Source organism: Cololabis saira, chromosome 8 (assembly GCF_033807715.1).
Source record: "Cololabis saira isolate AMF1-May2022 chromosome 8, fColSai1.1, whole genome shotgun sequence".
In the NCBI taxonomy this organism is placed as follows: Eukaryota; Metazoa; Chordata; class Actinopteri; order Beloniformes; family Belonidae; genus Cololabis; species Cololabis saira.
Genome location: NC_084594.1, coordinates 25,176,966 through 25,196,610, shown reverse-complemented (window position 1 = coordinate 25,196,610; position 19,645 = coordinate 25,176,966). Strand labels below are relative to the sequence as shown.

The 19,645-nt window shown below is 39.5% G+C and overlaps 1 protein-coding gene across 3 annotated transcripts in view; it reads right to left on the bottom strand.

Moving 5' to 3' along the window:
- Positions 1 to 253: 253 nt before the first annotated feature.
- The window catches only part of iffo2b (intermediate filament family orphan 2b), a 29,946-nt gene continuing 10,554 nt past the window's right edge, over positions 254 to 19,645 (bottom strand). The window contains exons 2-8 of one of the 3 annotated variants that reach the window (XM_061727397.1): positions 11,209 to 11,269; positions 8,864 to 8,959; positions 6,331 to 6,501; positions 5,303 to 5,451; positions 4,617 to 4,842; positions 4,417 to 4,515; positions 254 to 3,447 (exon numbers count right to left, since the gene is read on the bottom strand). In XM_061727397.1, coding sequence (XP_061583381.1) covers positions 3,214 to 3,447; positions 4,417 to 4,515; positions 4,617 to 4,842; positions 5,303 to 5,451; positions 6,331 to 6,501; positions 8,864 to 8,959; positions 11,209 to 11,269 — 1,036 coding nt within the window. In that variant the 3' untranslated portion in view covers positions 254 to 3,213. The remainder of the gene's footprint in view (positions 3,448 to 4,416; positions 4,516 to 4,616; positions 4,843 to 5,302; positions 5,452 to 6,330; positions 6,502 to 8,863; positions 8,960 to 11,208; positions 11,270 to 19,645) is intronic. The other 2 variants (XM_061727398.1, XM_061727399.1) reach the window with 2 other exon arrangements.

Sequence of the window (19,645 nt, the reverse complement as noted above, 5' to 3'; positions counted from 1 at the left end):
GAGCATCCAAATTAAATTGATCTTTATTATCCATCACTCAATTTTCTACCTTAATGTATTAATTTCTTTATTTTTTTGGGGGGGGTGTGAACCATTAACCAACATCCAACCCCCCTCCCCTCCTGAAAAACAATATCACACCACAATAAAAGACTGCACATTGTTTCCCATCAACACATGACTGACAAGCCATTCTTTAGATCAGAGGAGGTTGTATAAAAAGGGAAGATATATTTTTAAATAAAGAGTCCAATTTTATTTTGGAAAAAAAATCCACTTTATTTCATTTCACCCCAATATCAATTGAGTACATTCATAAAGTTGAAACTAATTCTGTCCTACACCCACATGGATACATTTTATGAATAGCTTAAACCAAAAATAATAAAACTTACAAACCTAACGACAAGAGAAAGAATTTAAATAAAGGCAGATAAATCAGCCACTCGAAGTGAACAGGAACCTGCGAGGCAGTTTAAATGCCAAAACCAGTTTCTGATGTGACTCAGCAGCTTTTAACTAAATATTGCTGCAGCTTTTGCCTCCCTGTAAAGTTTCTGAAATGAAGAGTGACGGTGATGTTGACAGCAGACGTGGAAAACAGTTTAACTCAACCATATGATACCAATGTGTTACAGATAAAAAAGAAAGAAGAGAAAAGCTTGTATAAAACCATTTTTTTTGTATGAAACATTCACATCCAACAGGACTTGGTTTACATACGTGTATATCGCAGACTGTTAAGTGGTCAGAGTGAGAACTATTTTCTTTTTTAAAGTAAAGCAAAACACACCAAGGTCAGCAGGCCACAGCGCACCATGTATCCCTGGGTTTTTAACAGCGACGTGTTTTTGCTCAGCTTTCACGTGTTAAGTGTTTAGAGGATGCCTCCAGTCGAGCTACATTCCACAAACTGAGCTGCTGCAGCATTTTCAACAGACATCGATGAAACCTGCTTCGTGACGTGGGAGACTACAGATGATACACTTGAAGAGTTAATTATGGATACTGGGAAGGTATGCATTCCTATAAATGAAGAAAAGAAGTTGCACAGAGACTGCACAGATGTCTCCAGAGTTAGTAGGTTTCATAGCTGGAATTACACCTGTGTCCCATCGCTGTGCACATTTGCTTTGGTCGGCTGGTTAGTGTGATGGTCGGAGAGGTGTGAGCGACAGCAGACCCCCTGCTCCGGGATGATGCAGCCATAAAGTCGTTAAATAACATGTGATGTCACCGCCGCAGAGTTCAGTACCCATAAAAGTATGGCTCTTTGATACCTATCTGGCTGGTTTTATATCAACTCAAAGATAAAAAGTTAAACATGAATTCCTGCTGCTCCTCACTCTTGTCTGATAATTATAATTGGTTCTATTGAAGCAGGCGATCAGTAAATGGACAGAAAAAAATGTAGCCCCTCCCGCTGGATTAATACAAGCCGACAGTTTTTGGTTAACACCGAGTGGTTGAAAACTGGGAAGAAGGAAAAAAACACTTTCTGCCTCAAGTGCAAATATGTAGTGATTAGGTTAGACACAGTTTTGATTAAAAACGTAGCGCACAGTCTGTATTGTAGCTTTTTAGTTGAAAATATAGTGCCATAAAAAGAACTGTTATCTTTTCATCCTCCCACCTGCATGCTTTAACAGAAGGCCTTTATTTTAATGCTCTGCTCTCTGACAGAAGCAGCACTTAGTCTTTGATCCAGCAAACTGTACATACAGTTATAATACAAAGAGGTGATAAAAAGATCACTCACACTCCCTTTCCCCTGCCTCAATAGGTTCTTGGACTGTCGCAAAATATAAACACAAGGCCTCTGGGGTATATACGATCACATGCTTACAGCCCTCTATGTACAGTCTGACATCTTTAACCCAGTTTGGAAGAAAATAAAAATGGAGAGGTGCCTGTCCTAAAAACACAGTCCCCCTGCAGGACAGCAGAAAATGGTCTACAATCATAAATATAACAATCTATACTGAGACTATGCATCACAAAAAAAGTTTTACTCAAAGTAAAATGTACAAAAATGATTATATAATGATTAATGATTAAAGAGAAGCTTTTTAAAATGTGTCCTTTGGTTTTGCTTAAATGGTTGAAGGGAGTTGTTTGGCTTTGAGTTAAATTTGTCATTCATTTGATTAAGGTTCTTCTTTAAGTACAACTCCTCAACGTGGTCCATTTCAAACGATTTGAGCTGATGTGCACAAATAAACTGCAAAGCATGAGAGATTTCCTCACTGATATTACAGCTGAATCAGGACAAACACTTAGATTATTGCCATAAATTAACAGAATTGAGTGGGCCACTGTTCCACTTCATGTTCAATTAAAAAGAGAAAAAACATCTCCTGACAAAGATTATCATAAGACTATGAAATGAACATTTAAAAAAAAAAAAAACACCTGCTTTGCTTGAAAGGCTGATGACTTTAGGAGAAACTCGCGAGGGTGATGGCCAGTCCAAACAAAAAGGCCATCTAAATTGCATAGAATGTCAGTAGTGCACCGATACATGAAGACGCTGTGCTCCTTTCCTCGGTCAGCTTTGGCAAACCTGCAGGTTTCCCTCAGTTACTACCAAAATTCCAACACTATTTGTTTCCTCTTCTTTCTCATGTCTCTTTTCTCACTTTAAACCCATCTGGACTGCAAATACCACACCTGGACTCAAATAACAAAAACAAGACCGTATTCTAATTGAGGAGGAAACAACTTGTCGCAATTTAATATAAATACAATAATATTCAAATGATGGATGTGTTTTTTTTATTTTATTTAGAAGAGTACAATATGTACTGTATCTGATTCCTTTATAAAAAGGTCCTTAACAGGGGTAAAAAATACCTCTCAGCCAGTTTAAAATATATATATATATTTTTCCCCTCACAAAAATGATGCGAAGGCCTGAACAAGGATTCAGCGAGGCAGCAGTGAGGAAGAGAGCACAGCTTGGTTTCTGTATTCACCCTTTTCTGTTTTTGAAGCAAATACACCCGACACCAACTTCCAAACAACAGAAATAATATAAAAGCACCAATTCTGGGCTTTGCACCAAAACTTTACTTGCTCAAACAGGCCCAGATGTAGGTTGTTCCACCTACAGTGAGATGGGGCTCTATACACATTTCAACCCCTGTGATTGTACGGGGTGGGGGGGGTCGGGGTAGAGGGGAAGACATGGGACAGAGCCCGGCTGTACGGCCATCAACTAACGGGGACTTCAGCGTCTGTATCCTTGTCGGAGATCTCGTCCTGGATCTCGTCTGTGTTCCCTGAGTCACTGCTGGCCACAGAGCTGAAAGAAGGAGAGTTCCTGCCACCTTTTATCATCCGCCGACAGGTCTCCATCTGCACGTCAAGGCCTCTCTTCATGCTGCACATCTCCATGTACTCGTGCAGATGACGGTTCATGTCGCTCTTTGCCGTTGCCAGTTCCATCTGAGGGAGGAACAAGTATTAGACCGAGTGAGGATAGTAGGAACCAGAGAAAGAGTCTTCAGCTCAGTTACTAGGAACAGATGACTTTCAGCATGTTCCCCACTAGGGGTGGGCAAAAATATCGATATGGCAATATATCGCGATACTTTTCCAGCCGATTCAATATCGATATTCAAAATTTGAATATCGATTTTTTTTTTTTTTTTTTTTTTTTTTTTTATCCCCGATCTTTTTCCCATTCTATCACCCAGTGCTCCCACCTAAGTGACAGTCCTGGGCATTGCCACTCTCTACCAACCCTGGGAGGGCCCTGCACTGAGCTCAGGTTTTATTTCACGTTTTATTTCATTTTATAATTTTATTTTTTATATAACACAATTGCCTGTCCTTAAAAAATGAAAAATAATGGGTTTAGGTTTATTTATTTATGGATTTATATCTATACTGACTGATCACTGTGCCTGTCCTTGGTTTTAGTACCCATCTTTCTTGTGTTTATTATCATTTGCCACATAATTAAAGCAACCTCATACTAAATTTAATGTTAATTTCATATGATGTAAATAATATGAAAAACATATACAAATATGTTGTAACTTTAGCTTGTATAGTTATAATAAAACATTGTTTTGACTCAGTTTGTCCCATGAATTGTCACTATAATCTGATGAACGTGCAACTCGGATTTTAAGATCCATCACTATCATCTGATGTACATATATACAACTTGGATTTTAAGATGTGTAATGCATTTTTAAATTTTTCGGTGACCTATGTAGAATATAATAATCGGGATATCGCATAATCGGGATATCGCAATGTGTATCGTATCGTGGCTCAAGTATCGTGATGCGTATCGTATCGTGAGGTCCTTCCAAATACCCACCCCTATTCCCCACAAACTTCTAATCTGGACCCAACAAGCAGATTTTCTTCTCTCACTCTAAAATCACACAAAAACCAGTCTACCTCTATCTGGCCGATGGTCTCCTGGTACTCCTGCTCTCTGTTCTTAAATAGTGACTCTGTTTCATCAATGAGGCTGCCAAGACTTCCATCCTGGGAATCCTTAGAGAGCACAAACAGAAGCCTCATTCATCATGCATGAGAAAATGTATTGCACAGCATCCATGGCGATGATCTAGTAAGGAAAAAAAAAACTATCAAACCGTGTTCGTGCAGGCAGAACTCACTGGATCCGGTGCTGCGCTGCTGCCGTCACGGGGGGACACGGCTGTGCAGTTGGTCGCGGCAATGTTGGATGGAACATTGTAGTTTGCGAAGTCCTCCCACAGCAGGAGAGTCTCCTCGTTTTCCTCCCACGTCAGACTGTCACAGTCATCGTCGATTTCGAATGTCTCGCGCCTGGCAACAAAGGAGTTATCTGAGGAATGTCTGCATGGGATGGTGACAGAGAATGGAAGAGGCGAGAGAAAAGTAGGGAGGAAAGCAAGGACAGGTGTCTCAGCCACCAGATTCAGCAAAGGTTTCAAGGAAAGAGAAAGATGCAATTATAAAAGTTGACTTTAGTAGGCAAGAGGAGCATTATGAAAAAGAAGTGCAGCAAAGGATGCAGGGTCAGCGACTCTTTTTTTAATTGCAAAGATTATAGAATAGTAAAGGGGCAAGTAAAAGGAAAACTAACGTCCACATGTCAACAAAGTGAGATTTATTAAAGGATGCTGCCTGTTAGTTGCATTATTTCATATAAACAGCTGAGAGAGTTAAAAAAAACCACACACAAAAACATTAAGAAAATACTGTAATGGTATGCAAAGTGCATTCTGCGTCATTCATAGCACAAAGAACCTCATTCTGGTGGATGTGCATTATTAGAGCGCGAGGTGTCACTTACAGCTGACTGAGCATGCGTTTCATCTCATCCGTGATGTTGAGTGATCCTGGAGGCTCGTCCTCCGAAGTGCTCGGGTCGGCATCCATCTCCGAGTTCTCCTCATCAGACACAGCTTTGCGCTCTTTTTTCCTGCAGCACGCCATGGCGCCCTGCGACATATGCACAGACATAATCACACGTTCTGCTCTGGAAGTTTTGGATTCAGTAGTTTACTAAATATATTCCTAAAACTATATAGAAGGAAATTGCTATCAACTGTTCAACCTTTTCTGAATTACTATGACCTGGATGAATAAAGTAAACCAGCATTTTGCCAAATAGGTATTAAAAAGTGCAGAAGAACATAGATTTTTTCCCCTCAGTTAACCATCAGAGGTGAAGTATTTTTTCAAATGTTAAATTACAAACATTTGGTTACATAAGTAATGTCATCAAGTATAAATGATTCAATAAATGTCCTAAACAGCATTTTAAAAATCAAATCAAAGGAGACGTGTATTTGCGCATGGCTGTGCATGTGTCCTTCTGTGACTTAAGTAGCCGGCTAAATTGATCTACAAATCAATATTTATATGCTTTCAAATCATGTAAAATGGCATTTCATTAAAGCCCGAAACGTATAACTGTGACACATGACATAAGAGGGCTTCATTCACGGAGGATTTGCTCTATCTGGGTTCCAGCCAGCAATGAAGGTGCAATATGAAAACCCTGTGAGTGGCAGAGAGGCCGCATCAGCGTCTGATGTTTCTCTGAGTCAGTATCTAAGCTTGTGTGTGTGACATGTAAGATTAAGTGCTTTTAAGTGTCTTGCATCTCTGTCTTTAAGTTTGGGAGCATATCAGCAAGTATATACTGTAAGTAGACTGTCGGGTGACTGAAGTATCAGTTTCCCCACAGTGAGCATCTGGTAGCTCTGATTTCATTTGGCCTGAATGTTTCCTCTACAAAAATTCATATTTTTGCTGTCAGCGTTTCTGGGTAAAAGAGCCAAACGGCACACGGAGCTGGCGTTGACGGACACTTGCCTTTTCTGGGAGCGACCTTGCGGGGCTGACGTTGAACATTTTGGACATGTCCTCCGAGTTGCGTTGCTGAGCAACGTCACACAGCTTGGCCGTGATGTCGATCCGTCTGCAGATGTCCATGTCCACCCGCCTGGCTTTCTCCTGGATCTTGCAGTCCAGGTCGGACATTTGCTGCAGAGGGATGGAGAGCTTTTAGGTGACATCTATGACAATTTCCTGTTTTCCTACTGGACATTTAATTAGGAATTTTACCTCCACCACACGATACTGTATCATTATGTTCAAATCTGACCCTTGCTGACATACTGAGCACGATTCAGCTACTTAAAACTACACCTGAATGAAAAAAACTAGCCTGTTGCTTCACATATATAACAGAAAAGCTGGAGAATTTGGACTTAATCTTGAAACGGTCTCTTAATTAATTTGAAGCTTTTTTTTTCTGGTAAATTTAGTATTAGCTCATTTAAGCTTTAAGCTTTTTACTGATACTGTGTGTACAGTACCTGTCCATGTGCAGCTCTAAATTCCTCCTTATTTCGTCCACATAACTATGCAAAAGCATTAAGTCCTGATAACGCTGGTTGGAGCTGATAGGAAGGATGCAAATATGCGACTGATACAGTGGACGTTGTTCCACTCCTTTTCCCGTGCAATGATATGAGACTCACCACATCCAAAGACAAAGCCACAGTTGAAAAACAGCACAAATGCAGACTATAAAATCTATAATAAGCTATTAAATAATCTATGACATCCTCTAAATCCTCTATGTTACTTACCGACCTCTGGAATCACACATCAGGGATGAAGTAAAGCACAGAAAATAACATGAAAAATTGACCATGAACAAATGTAAACATGAATATAAACAGAATTTGGTAACAGCAGGTTCCAAAGGCAGAGCCCGTCTGTATTTATTCTTGAACAATATGTACTGTACTGTAATATGTACAGTATGTTCAGACTGTATATCACACCGGAGCGCACCTGCCAGGCAACAATGCAGGCTTGCACAGACAGGAAGGGCTGCTATTCAAATTAGCTGCTATTCAAGCTATTTTCAATGAATGCCTGTCTTTGAAGGACTTATGACATTACACATGTTCGTTGACCCAGATAAGAAACAGAGGAAAGGCCTGTGGTAGTGTTTGGGCCACAGTAACTGGCAGTCTTTGCCGTGATAATGCTTAGGAAAACAGTTCCAGATATATTGTTTACATAAATGCAGGGAGCGCAGCACCTTCTGTACGTGGGTCAAAGACGTGACGCTTACTTTTTCTGTCCGATGGAACTTTTTACCTAATAATAAACATAAAAATGAATAAAAAATATAACATGTATGTCTAATACGTTCCTTCTACATGTGCCCACTCTTATTTTATTTAAACATGTTGGTTATTGGTCATTTTCTGCCATCTGAAGTGTGAAAACATCATGTGGGGTGACCGTCCGGCCTTGACTTCTGTTTGGACAACTGGTTTTAAATCACATTAAAACAATTTAAAAATAATGCTTGCCCTATTGGGCATACTTTCAAACTTGTTTTAGATTTATTGACAAAGTTATGGAACATTTGTACACACATTTCAATCATAATACACAAACTAATCTTGTCCGAATATGTTCATTGTCTGAATTATCATCTGGGGTGACCATGAAAAAAATACAATTGAGGGACTTTTATATTGACAATCATCTCAAAGAGGATGTTGCATCAGCCAGTTACTCCATGAGGGTCCCAGAGAGACAACCTGCAGGTCAGTAGTCTCTCTCTCCTTTACAAATAAATCCTCTTTCTAACTGCTGCAGTGTATACGTCACATTTTGATATCATGTGGGGTGACCACCCTAAAACTGTAAATAATTCGTTTTATTTGCAAATCTATATTTTGAAGGTAAATTTGTTAGTGATATGTGGTGAGAAGTAGCTAGCTTAGATCATATAGCTAACTGTTAGCCTGTTATATTTGATTAAACTTGAAAGCATCATGTGGGGTGACCACCTGTCATGTGGGGTAACCAACAAATGGCAATTCTGTATCAAATTCAAAATTGAATGTCTATCAGTTTTGGTTCAAATATGAATTATTGGTATAGCATGCATAAGTGGATACACCTTGTACACATTTTAAATCAGTTTTATGAATTTTAGTAAGTAAGTAAGTAAGAGGGTGACCCTGCCATTATGGATAGAATGTATTTAAAAATGGTTTTTAATGATTTTTTCTGGTTGGTAGAGGATGGCAATGCCCAGGACTGTCACTTAGGTAGAAGCACGGGGTGGTAAAAATTGGAGAAAAAAAAACAGGATAAAAAAAATGAGGAAGGAAAAAAAAAAAAAAATGTTTTTTAAAAAATGAAAGGAAACATGTGTCTATCTTTCTTGAAAAGTTAATTTAATTACTGATACTTATTAAAATATACATTTTGTTATGGAAATCTATTAATTTTGAGATAAATTACGGTCGCCCCAAATGAGGCCTTATACGTCTTTGACCCACGTATCACCATAGAGATGACAAATACTTACGTCACCCATCAGGCTCTTGAAGACCACGAGTTCAGCCTTCAGTCTGTCCACCTTCTCGTTGAGCTCATCCTGAACCGCTGATGATTTACGGGCACCCTGAGCAGACGTCGCAGGAAGGTAATTGAAACGAGACACAGAATTAAATTGAATTAGATGGAAAACATTTAACCCTCACATACTGTTAGACTTTTATGCCTTTGCGGCAGGGTTCGGCTCAACTTTGACCCAGACAAAAGTTTCACTAATATGGACAACTTGGACAAAATTTTGAACTCATTTAGAATGTCTAAGTGGCGTATCCAAAAATAATAAATGTATGAATAATCCTACATAAATGTTTTAGAAAGTCGGAAGACTGTGGTTTTTAAGGCTCTACATCACTTGTTTTGGAAGAAAACCTGTGTCTATTACCACACACTATTATGTCCTGCTTTTCAAAACACCATAAAAACATAAAAGCCATAATAATTTGAATTTATTTTACTGCATTTAATTGATTTAATAGATCTTAAGGTCATCTAAACAGACACGGGTCAAATTTGACCCGAAACAGCCTCGGTGTGAAAACATTTGTAGCACCTGAATGAAAGTGTAACATTTTGAAATGATTTTTTTTTGAGGGAGTACTTTGCCTTTTTTTTTTTTTTGAAAAGGCCTTGAAATTTAAGCCTAAAAGAATCTTGTTTAAGGTATTTTACTCCTGTTAAATGTGTAAACAGGACAAATCTGACCCTAACAGTATGTTAGAGTAAAGCAAAATAATATATTCTTACGAAAGTTAATTTGTAAAATAGTTCCTTTAAAAAGCTTTATAACAAACACGCATGCATAGGTATGTGATAAACATTTCATATCCAAGTTACAGCCAGATAAGGCGTGTCTACGCAAATGAAGCTTTTACTGATAAAAATGATGTAATAACATTAAAAGTTGTTTACTGTTAAGATTAACACCCCAAAGGCCACTGGTTAATATCACTTAAATATCCAAATTATATGCTTAACTAGATATGCCACAAAGTACAGGAAACAGTCCAGCATGTTTTAAATTTACATTTATTGACTTTCTTTTTTCAGAGTTGGATAAGAAAACTGATACCATCCTCCTGTTTTTACTGTAAATGCTGAGCCACATGCTTAGCTTTGCACGATGACCAGCAAAAATGTAATACTTGACTATTTTAATATTTAGTATTAGAATGTAATACTTTAACTCACTTATACCTGAAGCGAGTTGAATCTTGTTCCACACATAGGACCAAAGCATAAAAAAAAGTATTTGAATTTTTGCAATAACTCCCACCTGCAAACATTGCATTTTTGCAGGTATTTATGTGCTGAACTACTTTATTTCCCCAGGTAGACTAAAAGAGATGTGAGAGTAGTAGTATAAACTTTCCTGTCAAATTCTCTGTGACGACAGTAGTAACATTATTACAGTAACTCCCTAAAACTCCCCAAGCATTCATTTCAGTCCCAACTTTAGGCAACATTCTGGTCATTTCTCTATTTCAGAACCTCATAGTCTCTGAGGCCTTTTCTCGGGAGCTTGAAAAACCCGTCACGGCCATCATTTTCAAGCCAAACAGATGTCTAACTAAACACAGACTCAACAGTTCAGAGGTAAGTTGTTCCACAGGCTAAAATGAAGACTAATGCTGCTTAATGATTGGTCACAACCAGTGCCAGGTTACGCTCCTGTATAAACTCAGCAGATGCCACCAATTGTCCGGCTTTTCTGTTGAATTTACTATCTCTGCATAGGTTTCCGTCTCTTGCAAAGCGACATCTGCCTGTGCTCTGGAGGGTTAAAACCCTCACGGGGAGGTGGGGGCGAGGTCCACATATCTATCTGCTGACCCAGAATCCAAGACAAACACGCATGCTGTCACCGATCGATTTGTGCAAAAGCAGAAAAAAAGGGTAAGATCCCAACTAGATGAGCTACTAGCACCAGCTGGGATTTCATCTTCATGTTGTGGTTGTGGTACGGCCCTGAGGTGTGACACCTGAAATTGATTTTCCCTCTCCATCTATTTCCTTTTGCCTGCTCTGAGCAGAGATAATGGTACACTGCCGGTGATATTCCAGGTTCATATCTATATCTAGGCCAGCAGACTCCTCTTGATGGGTTTGTAATGTTGTTTTTTCTGACTGGACACATGCTTCTGGCTTTTACTCTCCTGATGCCACATTCAGCAGAATTTTGAAATCGCACGCAACCAATCTTCCCCCTTTTTTATGTTTTCACTTAGTGAACAACCTCTGGCAAGATTTCTGACATTTAAAAAATCTATGCATGTGTAGGTTGGCAAGACATGTCATGTCACGTTTATGTTTCCCCACCTGCTGCAGAGATTCCACCGCAGACTCCAGCTGCTGCCGCTTGGACAGCTCCTCCTCCCATCTGCAACACAGGACACAGACGTAGGTCAGTTACTGTCGGGTCCAGTTCTTCCCAGGGGCCCAGCGTGCGGGGTATTGGTACTTCTGTGTGATACTACTCCCATCTTGAATTACAAAGCGTCCATGCCAGGGTGGGACCACACCCACTCCCCTATATTTTATCTCTTTTGTTTCCTCCTCCTTTGTCATCTTTACAAACCCATTGTTGGAAGAGAAAAAAAAAGCTATACGTAGGAATGGAGCCACAGCCTTTTACAAACACAACAACGATCCCTCGTAAATAGTCTTTGAACTTTTAGGTGAAAGCAGGGTGGCGTTTGTCTGCCGAAGCCTGCATTCCTTCATCCTGGCATGCTTCAATGCTTCTGACGTTTTGGGCTTTCAGGAGACGTTTGCTTTTACCGTACTTTACAACAGTTTAAAACAATTGAAAATATTTGACAGAGAAAAAAATCATGTGACTGAACCTGTACTAAAAATGTATTTACCTTTGTGTGAAAATTCTGATTTGCTGCAACAAAGCTTTATTCATTCATGAAATAAAATACTTTCTGGCACACTTTAAAATGCTACTTCAGTCTTTGACCTTGAGTTACAAAACAATTTGCTTTCCTTCAAGTTTAGAGTGATAAATTCAGGGCGTGACCTGTAATCCTTGGCAAGAACACATTATGTCACAATGATGCCGTAAATTGATCATACATTTCCACCTCCATATCTTATGATAAACAACCTCACTGTATAAAGGTGTGACATCTCTTTCTCTATCTCCAACAAAAGTAAGATATAAATGGTTATATTTGGTGGTGCCGATGAGCTGAGGGACTGTGCTGAATCTCTTGACTCCTTGAGTTATTTACTCATCAATTTACTGTATGTGTTGTAAAAAACTGTTTTCTAATGAAGACGGATGGCCAGACTGATTAATGATGTAATAACAGTCAAACTTTGTCATAATTTGTAGCATTTGATGAGCAGCTTTAACATCCATCATCCATCCATTTATCATCCATCCATCCATCCATCCATCCATCCATCCATCCATCCATCCATCCATTTATCATCCATCCATCCATCCATCCATCCAGCATTACACATATACTTTCATCACTGCTGGTTTACCAACTGTACAACTGTACACACCACATAACTTGCAAAAAACAACCAACATGTCACACCCTCTCTCATTTAAACATAATAAGCCAGATATTTAAGGTGCATACTAAAGATTTCACAGAGATTAGTCACTATTCTCACCGCTACAACCAGATTCTTTGGTGAATGAAAGGTCAACAATGCTCCTGACTAATCGAGTCATGAGACGACACGATTCACATGAAACAAGACCGAAGACTTGTGTTGATATCAAAAAAGCAAGAAAAAAAAAAGATGTGGAAGATTTTATCTGATTTAAACCTTACACCCAACAGCTGATATGAGGGGAGTGTACCCCGACTCAAGCAGCACTCTGCATGATTTTCTTACAAGTCTGGAAATTGATCTGCAACCTTAAAATCACGTGTAAGTTTAAGTTGAGGTCAGCATTAGTTGATTGCTTCTTTTTATGTTTTTTTTTCACCATTTGTGCAAATCAGGAATCACAAATGTTTTTAAAGTTCATTCAAAAGTGGATATGCTGATAACACTTAAATGTTATCAGTAGGGTAATAGCTAGGAATGGGCCATATTTTACCGTTCACGATATACCGTCAAAAAAATTCCTCACGATAAGAATTTGTCATCTCGCGGTAAAAATGATAAATTCCCATTTTTGTGTAAAGCTGATTTATGGTTCTGCGTTAAATCCACGCACAACGTACGTGAAGGAAGGAAGGAAGGAAGGAAGGAAGGAAGGAAGGAAGGAAGGAAGGAAGGAAGGAAGGAAGGAAGGAAGGAAGGAAGGAAGAAAACAAGGAAAGAAGGAAGAAAACAAGGAAAGAAGGAAGGAAGGGAGAAAACAAGGAAAGAAGGAAGGAAGGGAGAAAATGAGGAAGGGAAGAAGGAAGGAGAGAGCAGGAGGAAAGAAGGAAGGAAGGGAAAAAAGAAAGAAGGAAGGAAAGGGGAGAAGGAAGGGAGAAAACAAGGAAAGGAGGAAGGAAGGGAAAAAGGAAGGAAGGAAGGAAATGAGCCTGAAAGAAAGAAAGAAAGAAAGAAAGAAAGAAAGAAAGAAAGAAAGAAAGAAAGAAAGAAAGAAAGAAAGAAAGAAAGAAAGAAAGAAAGAAAGAAAGAAAGAAAGAAAGAAAGAAAGAAAGAAAGAAAGAAAGAAAGAAAGAAAGATAAATTCCTGTTGATGAGGTTTTTGTGTAACAAACATGGCGGATCTGAGAGCGAGATATATTTATAGTTAAAAAGATGGAGTTGAATTGGTATTTTTTTTATCGTCATTTTTATCATTATTGGGATAAATGCCAGAAATTATCGTGATACATTTTTTAGTCCATACCGCCCATCCCTAGTAATAGCATTCCTTCACTGAACATGAATGCCCATATAGAATCTTATAACAGTCGGTCCAAGCTGCTTGCATCAAATATCCCTCCAATTCAACATCACAGTTTTGCTAAAACAAATTATGAGACCCTCTGATTGGCTGCAAGCTACGATTAGCGATACAGTTCGTATTCCTCTATCTCTCTTTCCCGCTTGTCACATGACCCTCCTGCAGCTATAAATATAAACAAAATCATGAGCGAATTGAACCGTCTTGCAGTACGTATCGCGCATACAACTCAAGAGGGCTCAGCATTTTGCACCAGCAATGCTCCGATGACACACCCTTCCCTGTGAGATATGAGATGACCTCCATGCTGAGTCACAGACGCTTCTTAAAAGACAGTTTGAGGGCCAGAATGAAGAGGAGACTCATTCAGAAGTATGAAGTAATGGGCCAGTGGCAGACACTCATGTGACAAGGAGCCACTGTGGACCACATGGAGGATAAAAGCAGATGAGGGTGGGGGTTCCTATTTGTGTGAGAGAGAGTTAGAGAAGACGGGCTGAGGCGGGGTAGGTAGCACATGCCAGACCATACGCTGATATGTGAAGACCACTGGTTATTAGGCTTTATGATGAAGAAACACCAGCAAAAGCAGCGGTTGAAACATGTGTTACTAAACATTTGCTTCCCCCAACAGAACAGAGCCTCACTTCTATTCAGGACCCACAGAATGAACGCTGTCTAATTAGGGAGAAGTATTCCTCGGCAGTGCTTGCCAGCTCAGTCTGAGACTGAAGCCTTTCTCTAAAAATGCTGGCGGTGGGTCTTTACTGTGTCCACAACGCTCGGCCCGTCTGCCGCAGGACTCTGGGTGAGGTCATTGGAGTTCGCGAATGCGCCACATCCTCTGCAGACGCACGCTCGTCAAAGCATCTGCATCCCTTAGTGTTGTCACTTCCTGAAACTCTACCTTAGTCCATTCGTTCAGTCTGCGGGTAACTGGACAACACTATTAATTGTACCCATGGGAGGTGGGGGGGGGGGGGGGGGGGGGGGCAGGAGATAAGCCTTGATACAGTAACAATATATCATCTATCAAATGAGTATGGAGTCATTTAAGCTCCATACTCCCACATTTATCAGGAGCAGTTTAAAGAATCAGCAGTCCATAAAGGTCCAAAGACTATGAAATATTTGCAAGCATCCAGATAAGAATTGTTTATTCAAATAAAGCTCATAAAGCTCTTCGCTTTAGCCCTGGGGCTTGTATTCCTGTACCTTTGGCGTGAATGAGTCAAAGCGAACACACCGGGAGTCTCCTTACAAGGTCAAAGACGGCAGGAGAGTTGGAGCCTGTGTCACCTCATTTGTTTACTGTCAAGGAAGGCTCTCTCAAATAAACCTCAAAACTGTGATGTTACAGGTCTGTCACTTCAGGATATATGCAAATTAAATGGTTAGTCCACAACATAATGATTCAAATGCATCTTATATGTATGAGAGTCGCTGCACTGCATGTTCCATCTAATCCCAGCCCATTACTGAAATGTAAGGTAATATGTTACTGCATGTTAGTTGGAAACAGAACAGAAAGTTGTTCCCATCAGACAGACAACTTCTCAGACATTTTTTTTTTGTGTTTAACAATAGCATTCCTGCAGTACTTGCCAACGAACACTCCCTGCCCTTTCCAGTGTGTATGGGAGTCACGTTTGCACGCGAAGTGCCTCGCTGCCTCGCTGCCTCGCTGCCTCGCTGCTCTCCCATCACGGCACCTGAGACTACAGAGCACTCCTAATGTAACATCATGCATGCGACCAAATCATGATGCACTAATATTCTCAAGCTTGATTCTTATTGATTCTAGTGTTCTCTGTGATGCCTTCAAGTCACTGATAATGATTTATTATCCATCTAAATTCGATGACAGAGAAGACAGGATCTGCAACCCAGAACAAGACGAAGCAGGATAAAATAATTAAACGATTAATGGTGATATTATGCCAATGATAACAAGTTTCACTTTTTCTTTGCTAAAACCACAATATTTTTTTTGGCACAGAAAAAGATAATGATTTAACATTTATCAAGCGTTGTTGTGCATAATAATCTTAAGTAACATGCTGTAAATAAAAACACCAACGGGAGCATGAGGACACTTTGAGGCGTGGTTGCATTTAATACCAGAAAGCCTCTGTGGCTCATCCCTAATGACATTTAGAGCCAGACAACACCCTGTTTAAACTAAAGCATGCTGGAAAGTGTTGGTTTGTGGAGGTTCTCAATGGTAAGGCATGAGATTATAAGATCAAACACAGGTCCTCCCTGCTTTACCTAAAGCTTTTTATTTAAATCCACTTCATGATTTCAAAACATGCCAGTGCTACTTTGTCCTGATTTATCTCAAATGTAATGTTTAAAGTTGCAAATCATGACATGTATCTCCTTAAAATCAGGTTCTGAAAAGGAATATCTTAGACTAAACACTATGAAGAGCTACAATGAATCCTTCAGAGAGCAGAACAGGAAGCAACGGATGATAATAGGAGAGGGAATCAACACACACGGCTACAAACAAGACAAACACCAGCCCATTTGCTCGTACGCAGCGAAGCCACCAACAGCTTTGATAAATCACATGTCAGGGTCCAGAGCACACAGGATGTTTCCAACAGAGCTCTGTTGATGTGTCTGAAACGTCTTCTCCACAACGGCAGCGTTAGTCATCCTTATAACACTGAAAATATGAGCCATTTTTACTCTTATTCAAAGGAAGACATTGCTGGAAACACTCATCTGCAGCACCGAGATGTGAAATAGTGAGCAAGGCCTTTTTTACCTGAGTAGAGCTATAGTAGGTCATCGATTGAATGTCAGGACGCTCTGTAATCTATATCCTCCCCAGACTCCACAGTGAGACATGTGGAACGCTAATGAAGCAGTCGTATGAAATGGATCACACTGGTTTGTGAAAGTGGTTCATGACCCCCCCGTCTGGCTGCACCGTCTCTGCTGAGGAGACAGCAGCCCAAAGTCACATCCATTTCATCTCCCCGCTCAGATTCATTTTATCTTCCTCCTCTATAACCTCGATAAATATCCATAATGAGACACTCCAAGACACGGACGCACGTGTTGGTCCAGCTTTCCTCAAAGAAAGCAGTATTTTATATGCATGCACATGAAATTCTGACTATCGTGTCATGCACATGTCATCTCTAAGAAGTTTGTTATTCTTACGCCTGAGGGCTGTTATTTCATAAGAAAACAAACAAACAAGCAAAAATAAAAACCAACACGGAAACGTGAGCTTAACTGGTGAGAAAATTTGATTCATTCAATTTTAGTAAGCAACTGTTTTAATTCATATTTCATGAGAAAAAATAAACTTCTCAAACCAAATTATTTCAATGAATATTACAGTAAGTTCAATATATGCAACGAGACAGTATGTGAGGTATAAATATGAATAATAGCAAAAGGCAAGATCATATGAAAATAAACAAACTAGCGCATGGTAATACACCAGCCAATGAATTTTTTAATAATATTGTATTTGTTACTTTTGCTTTTTGAACATATATTGAACATATATTGAACATGCAGATATGAATGAAATGTTTTGGCCTGAGAGGGTAATTTTTCTTATGAAACATGATCAAAACAATGTTTTTTTCTCATGTTTTTAATGTTTAAACAAGTCTGTTTGTAATTAGATCATACCGCACTGCTCGTTTTATCTTTGACCGGCATTTCACTCAGGGAGGATATCCAAAAAACTTTTATCAAAATCTGGGCGGTCCCACGGAAAAACATTCCTCACATTTTCTTCTGTTAATGAATATTTCTCTCAGATTCATGTTCTGCGTGTTTTTTAACTTCTATATTTTTTACTCTTGATCATCTTATTTTTCATTTAAGATATTTCCTTTAAATATTATCAAGGTGGTCTGGGATTATATGAGGAGAAAGAAAACAGTGAAGGAGCCAAAATCCACGTAAGAACTGCAGCCAGTTCTGGGAAATGCCTGAAACAGCGTTCCTGCCAAGTTTGTTGAGTCTCAGCGGACGATCAAAAACCATTCAGAGCTTTATTTGCAAAAACAAAGGTCGTTTCCTGGATATGTGGAAAATGAACATGCCAGTAGTCTTTAACTGTAGAAAGGTGTACATAAATCTAACATCTGAAGTCTTTTATTGCACTTTCTCTTTCTTTTGTTTTCATTTATTTACTTTTGTAAACACAAGTAGGCTAATCAGCAATGATTGGATTATTTACTCCTGTCACTTTGTGCATAAAGGGAGTTGCTAGATTTGTCTTAATGAAAAAACTCTCAAGTGAATTAGTACGTTGACTCTATACAATGACTAACAGTGCAAAAATGTTATTCGATAAGAACTTGGCAGTATTCTGTCATCTGGCTCTTGTTTGCATGGCTGCATTTATAGATGAAGTGTTTTATCAAAAACTTCTGGGATGCAAATGTTGAACCGGTAAAGCCATGTTTGTTTTGAATATCTGCATTACATGTATAAATGCAAAGGTGAGATGTTTTCTGTCGAAGACCAGATATCTGCGTCATCGTTAAAGTTGATATAACTGGAACTCTATTTGTGTCTGAGGATCTTAATGATTCTTCAGGAGCCTAAAACTTCACATAATCTGCGTATAAACTCTATAAATCCATGCGCAGTGGAGGGATTTTTCATGGACTTCCACATTCGAGGAGCTTTTGAGAATCAGGTTCAGACAGAACAACAACATGGACAAACGGCAAGACTGAGAAAATAACCTGGTTGTTAATTATGTTGCTGATGTTCTTTAGGGACAAGACAGTAACGGCAGTTATGTGACACTGATCTAAGGATTTGGTACAACATCAACAGATCCTCCCTTCATACTAGTGGCCCAGCAGAGCTGGTGTCACAACATGTTTAATCCCCCGTCCTGTCCGGGCCTCACAACACTGTCATTTTCTGTCCCGATAACAAAGGTGTGTGAGTGTGACTTGTTTTCACCGTGCGCATGATTGCTTAACTCTCCAAAGACTGTGCTTAGCCCCGCTCCTCTGGCCTGATGGCAGATTAGCTGCAAACCCTGGAGGTATGTGACGAACACATAAGTATTTCTGCGTAACTACCTGTAGTTTTCATCTAATAGGTTTGACCTAAATCTCCCCTGAAAGAAGAGATAATTGCTTTTGTAACTTAATGTCAGCGATTCTTCAAGCTGTACAGACTTGCAAAGGTGTTGCCACAGTGAAAACAGCCAGAGGTATGAATAGTTTTTTTTTTTTTATGGTTATGATAACTGGAAGTTATACACCTTAGTGAGAAGAACGGCCAGAGATGTAAAGATTCGTATTCATGTTCCCAGAGAGCCGCTGGAGTCTGTCTCTGCTCTCTTTGGCCGAAGGGAAGGACTACATCCTGGAGAGGTCATATGTGATATAAATCATTGACTGCATCTTTGTTTTCTCTCTCTGAATTGCAAAAAAATAACAAATTACAATCTATCAGTGCATTACATCTTTACACTGTGCAGGAGTGTCGGCGACAGAGCGTTTTTCCCTGCAGTCTTCACATTGGACACCTCAAACTCACTCCACACCTCATCCAACAAATAACACTTCTGTACTGAAAAAGCAGAATATTCATTTTAGACTTGTCAAATCACTTTACGCAGGGGATCTAACAGTCATGGATTTTGTGCTTGACAAATGACATGGGTTTGTGTGGTTCCTTGGAAGCACAAAAGAATGAGAACACCAACAATAACTTGCAAGCCTGGGCCATATTTGGGTGGAGCTGCACTGGGAGTCAACACCCCATTTAAAAGAAAAGAAAAAAAATGATGAAAATGCTCACTTTTGGGACAAATCCTCCGTGGTCAGGGTGGGTACAGACATCAAGTTTAACAAAATAACTTTTGTAGCTCTG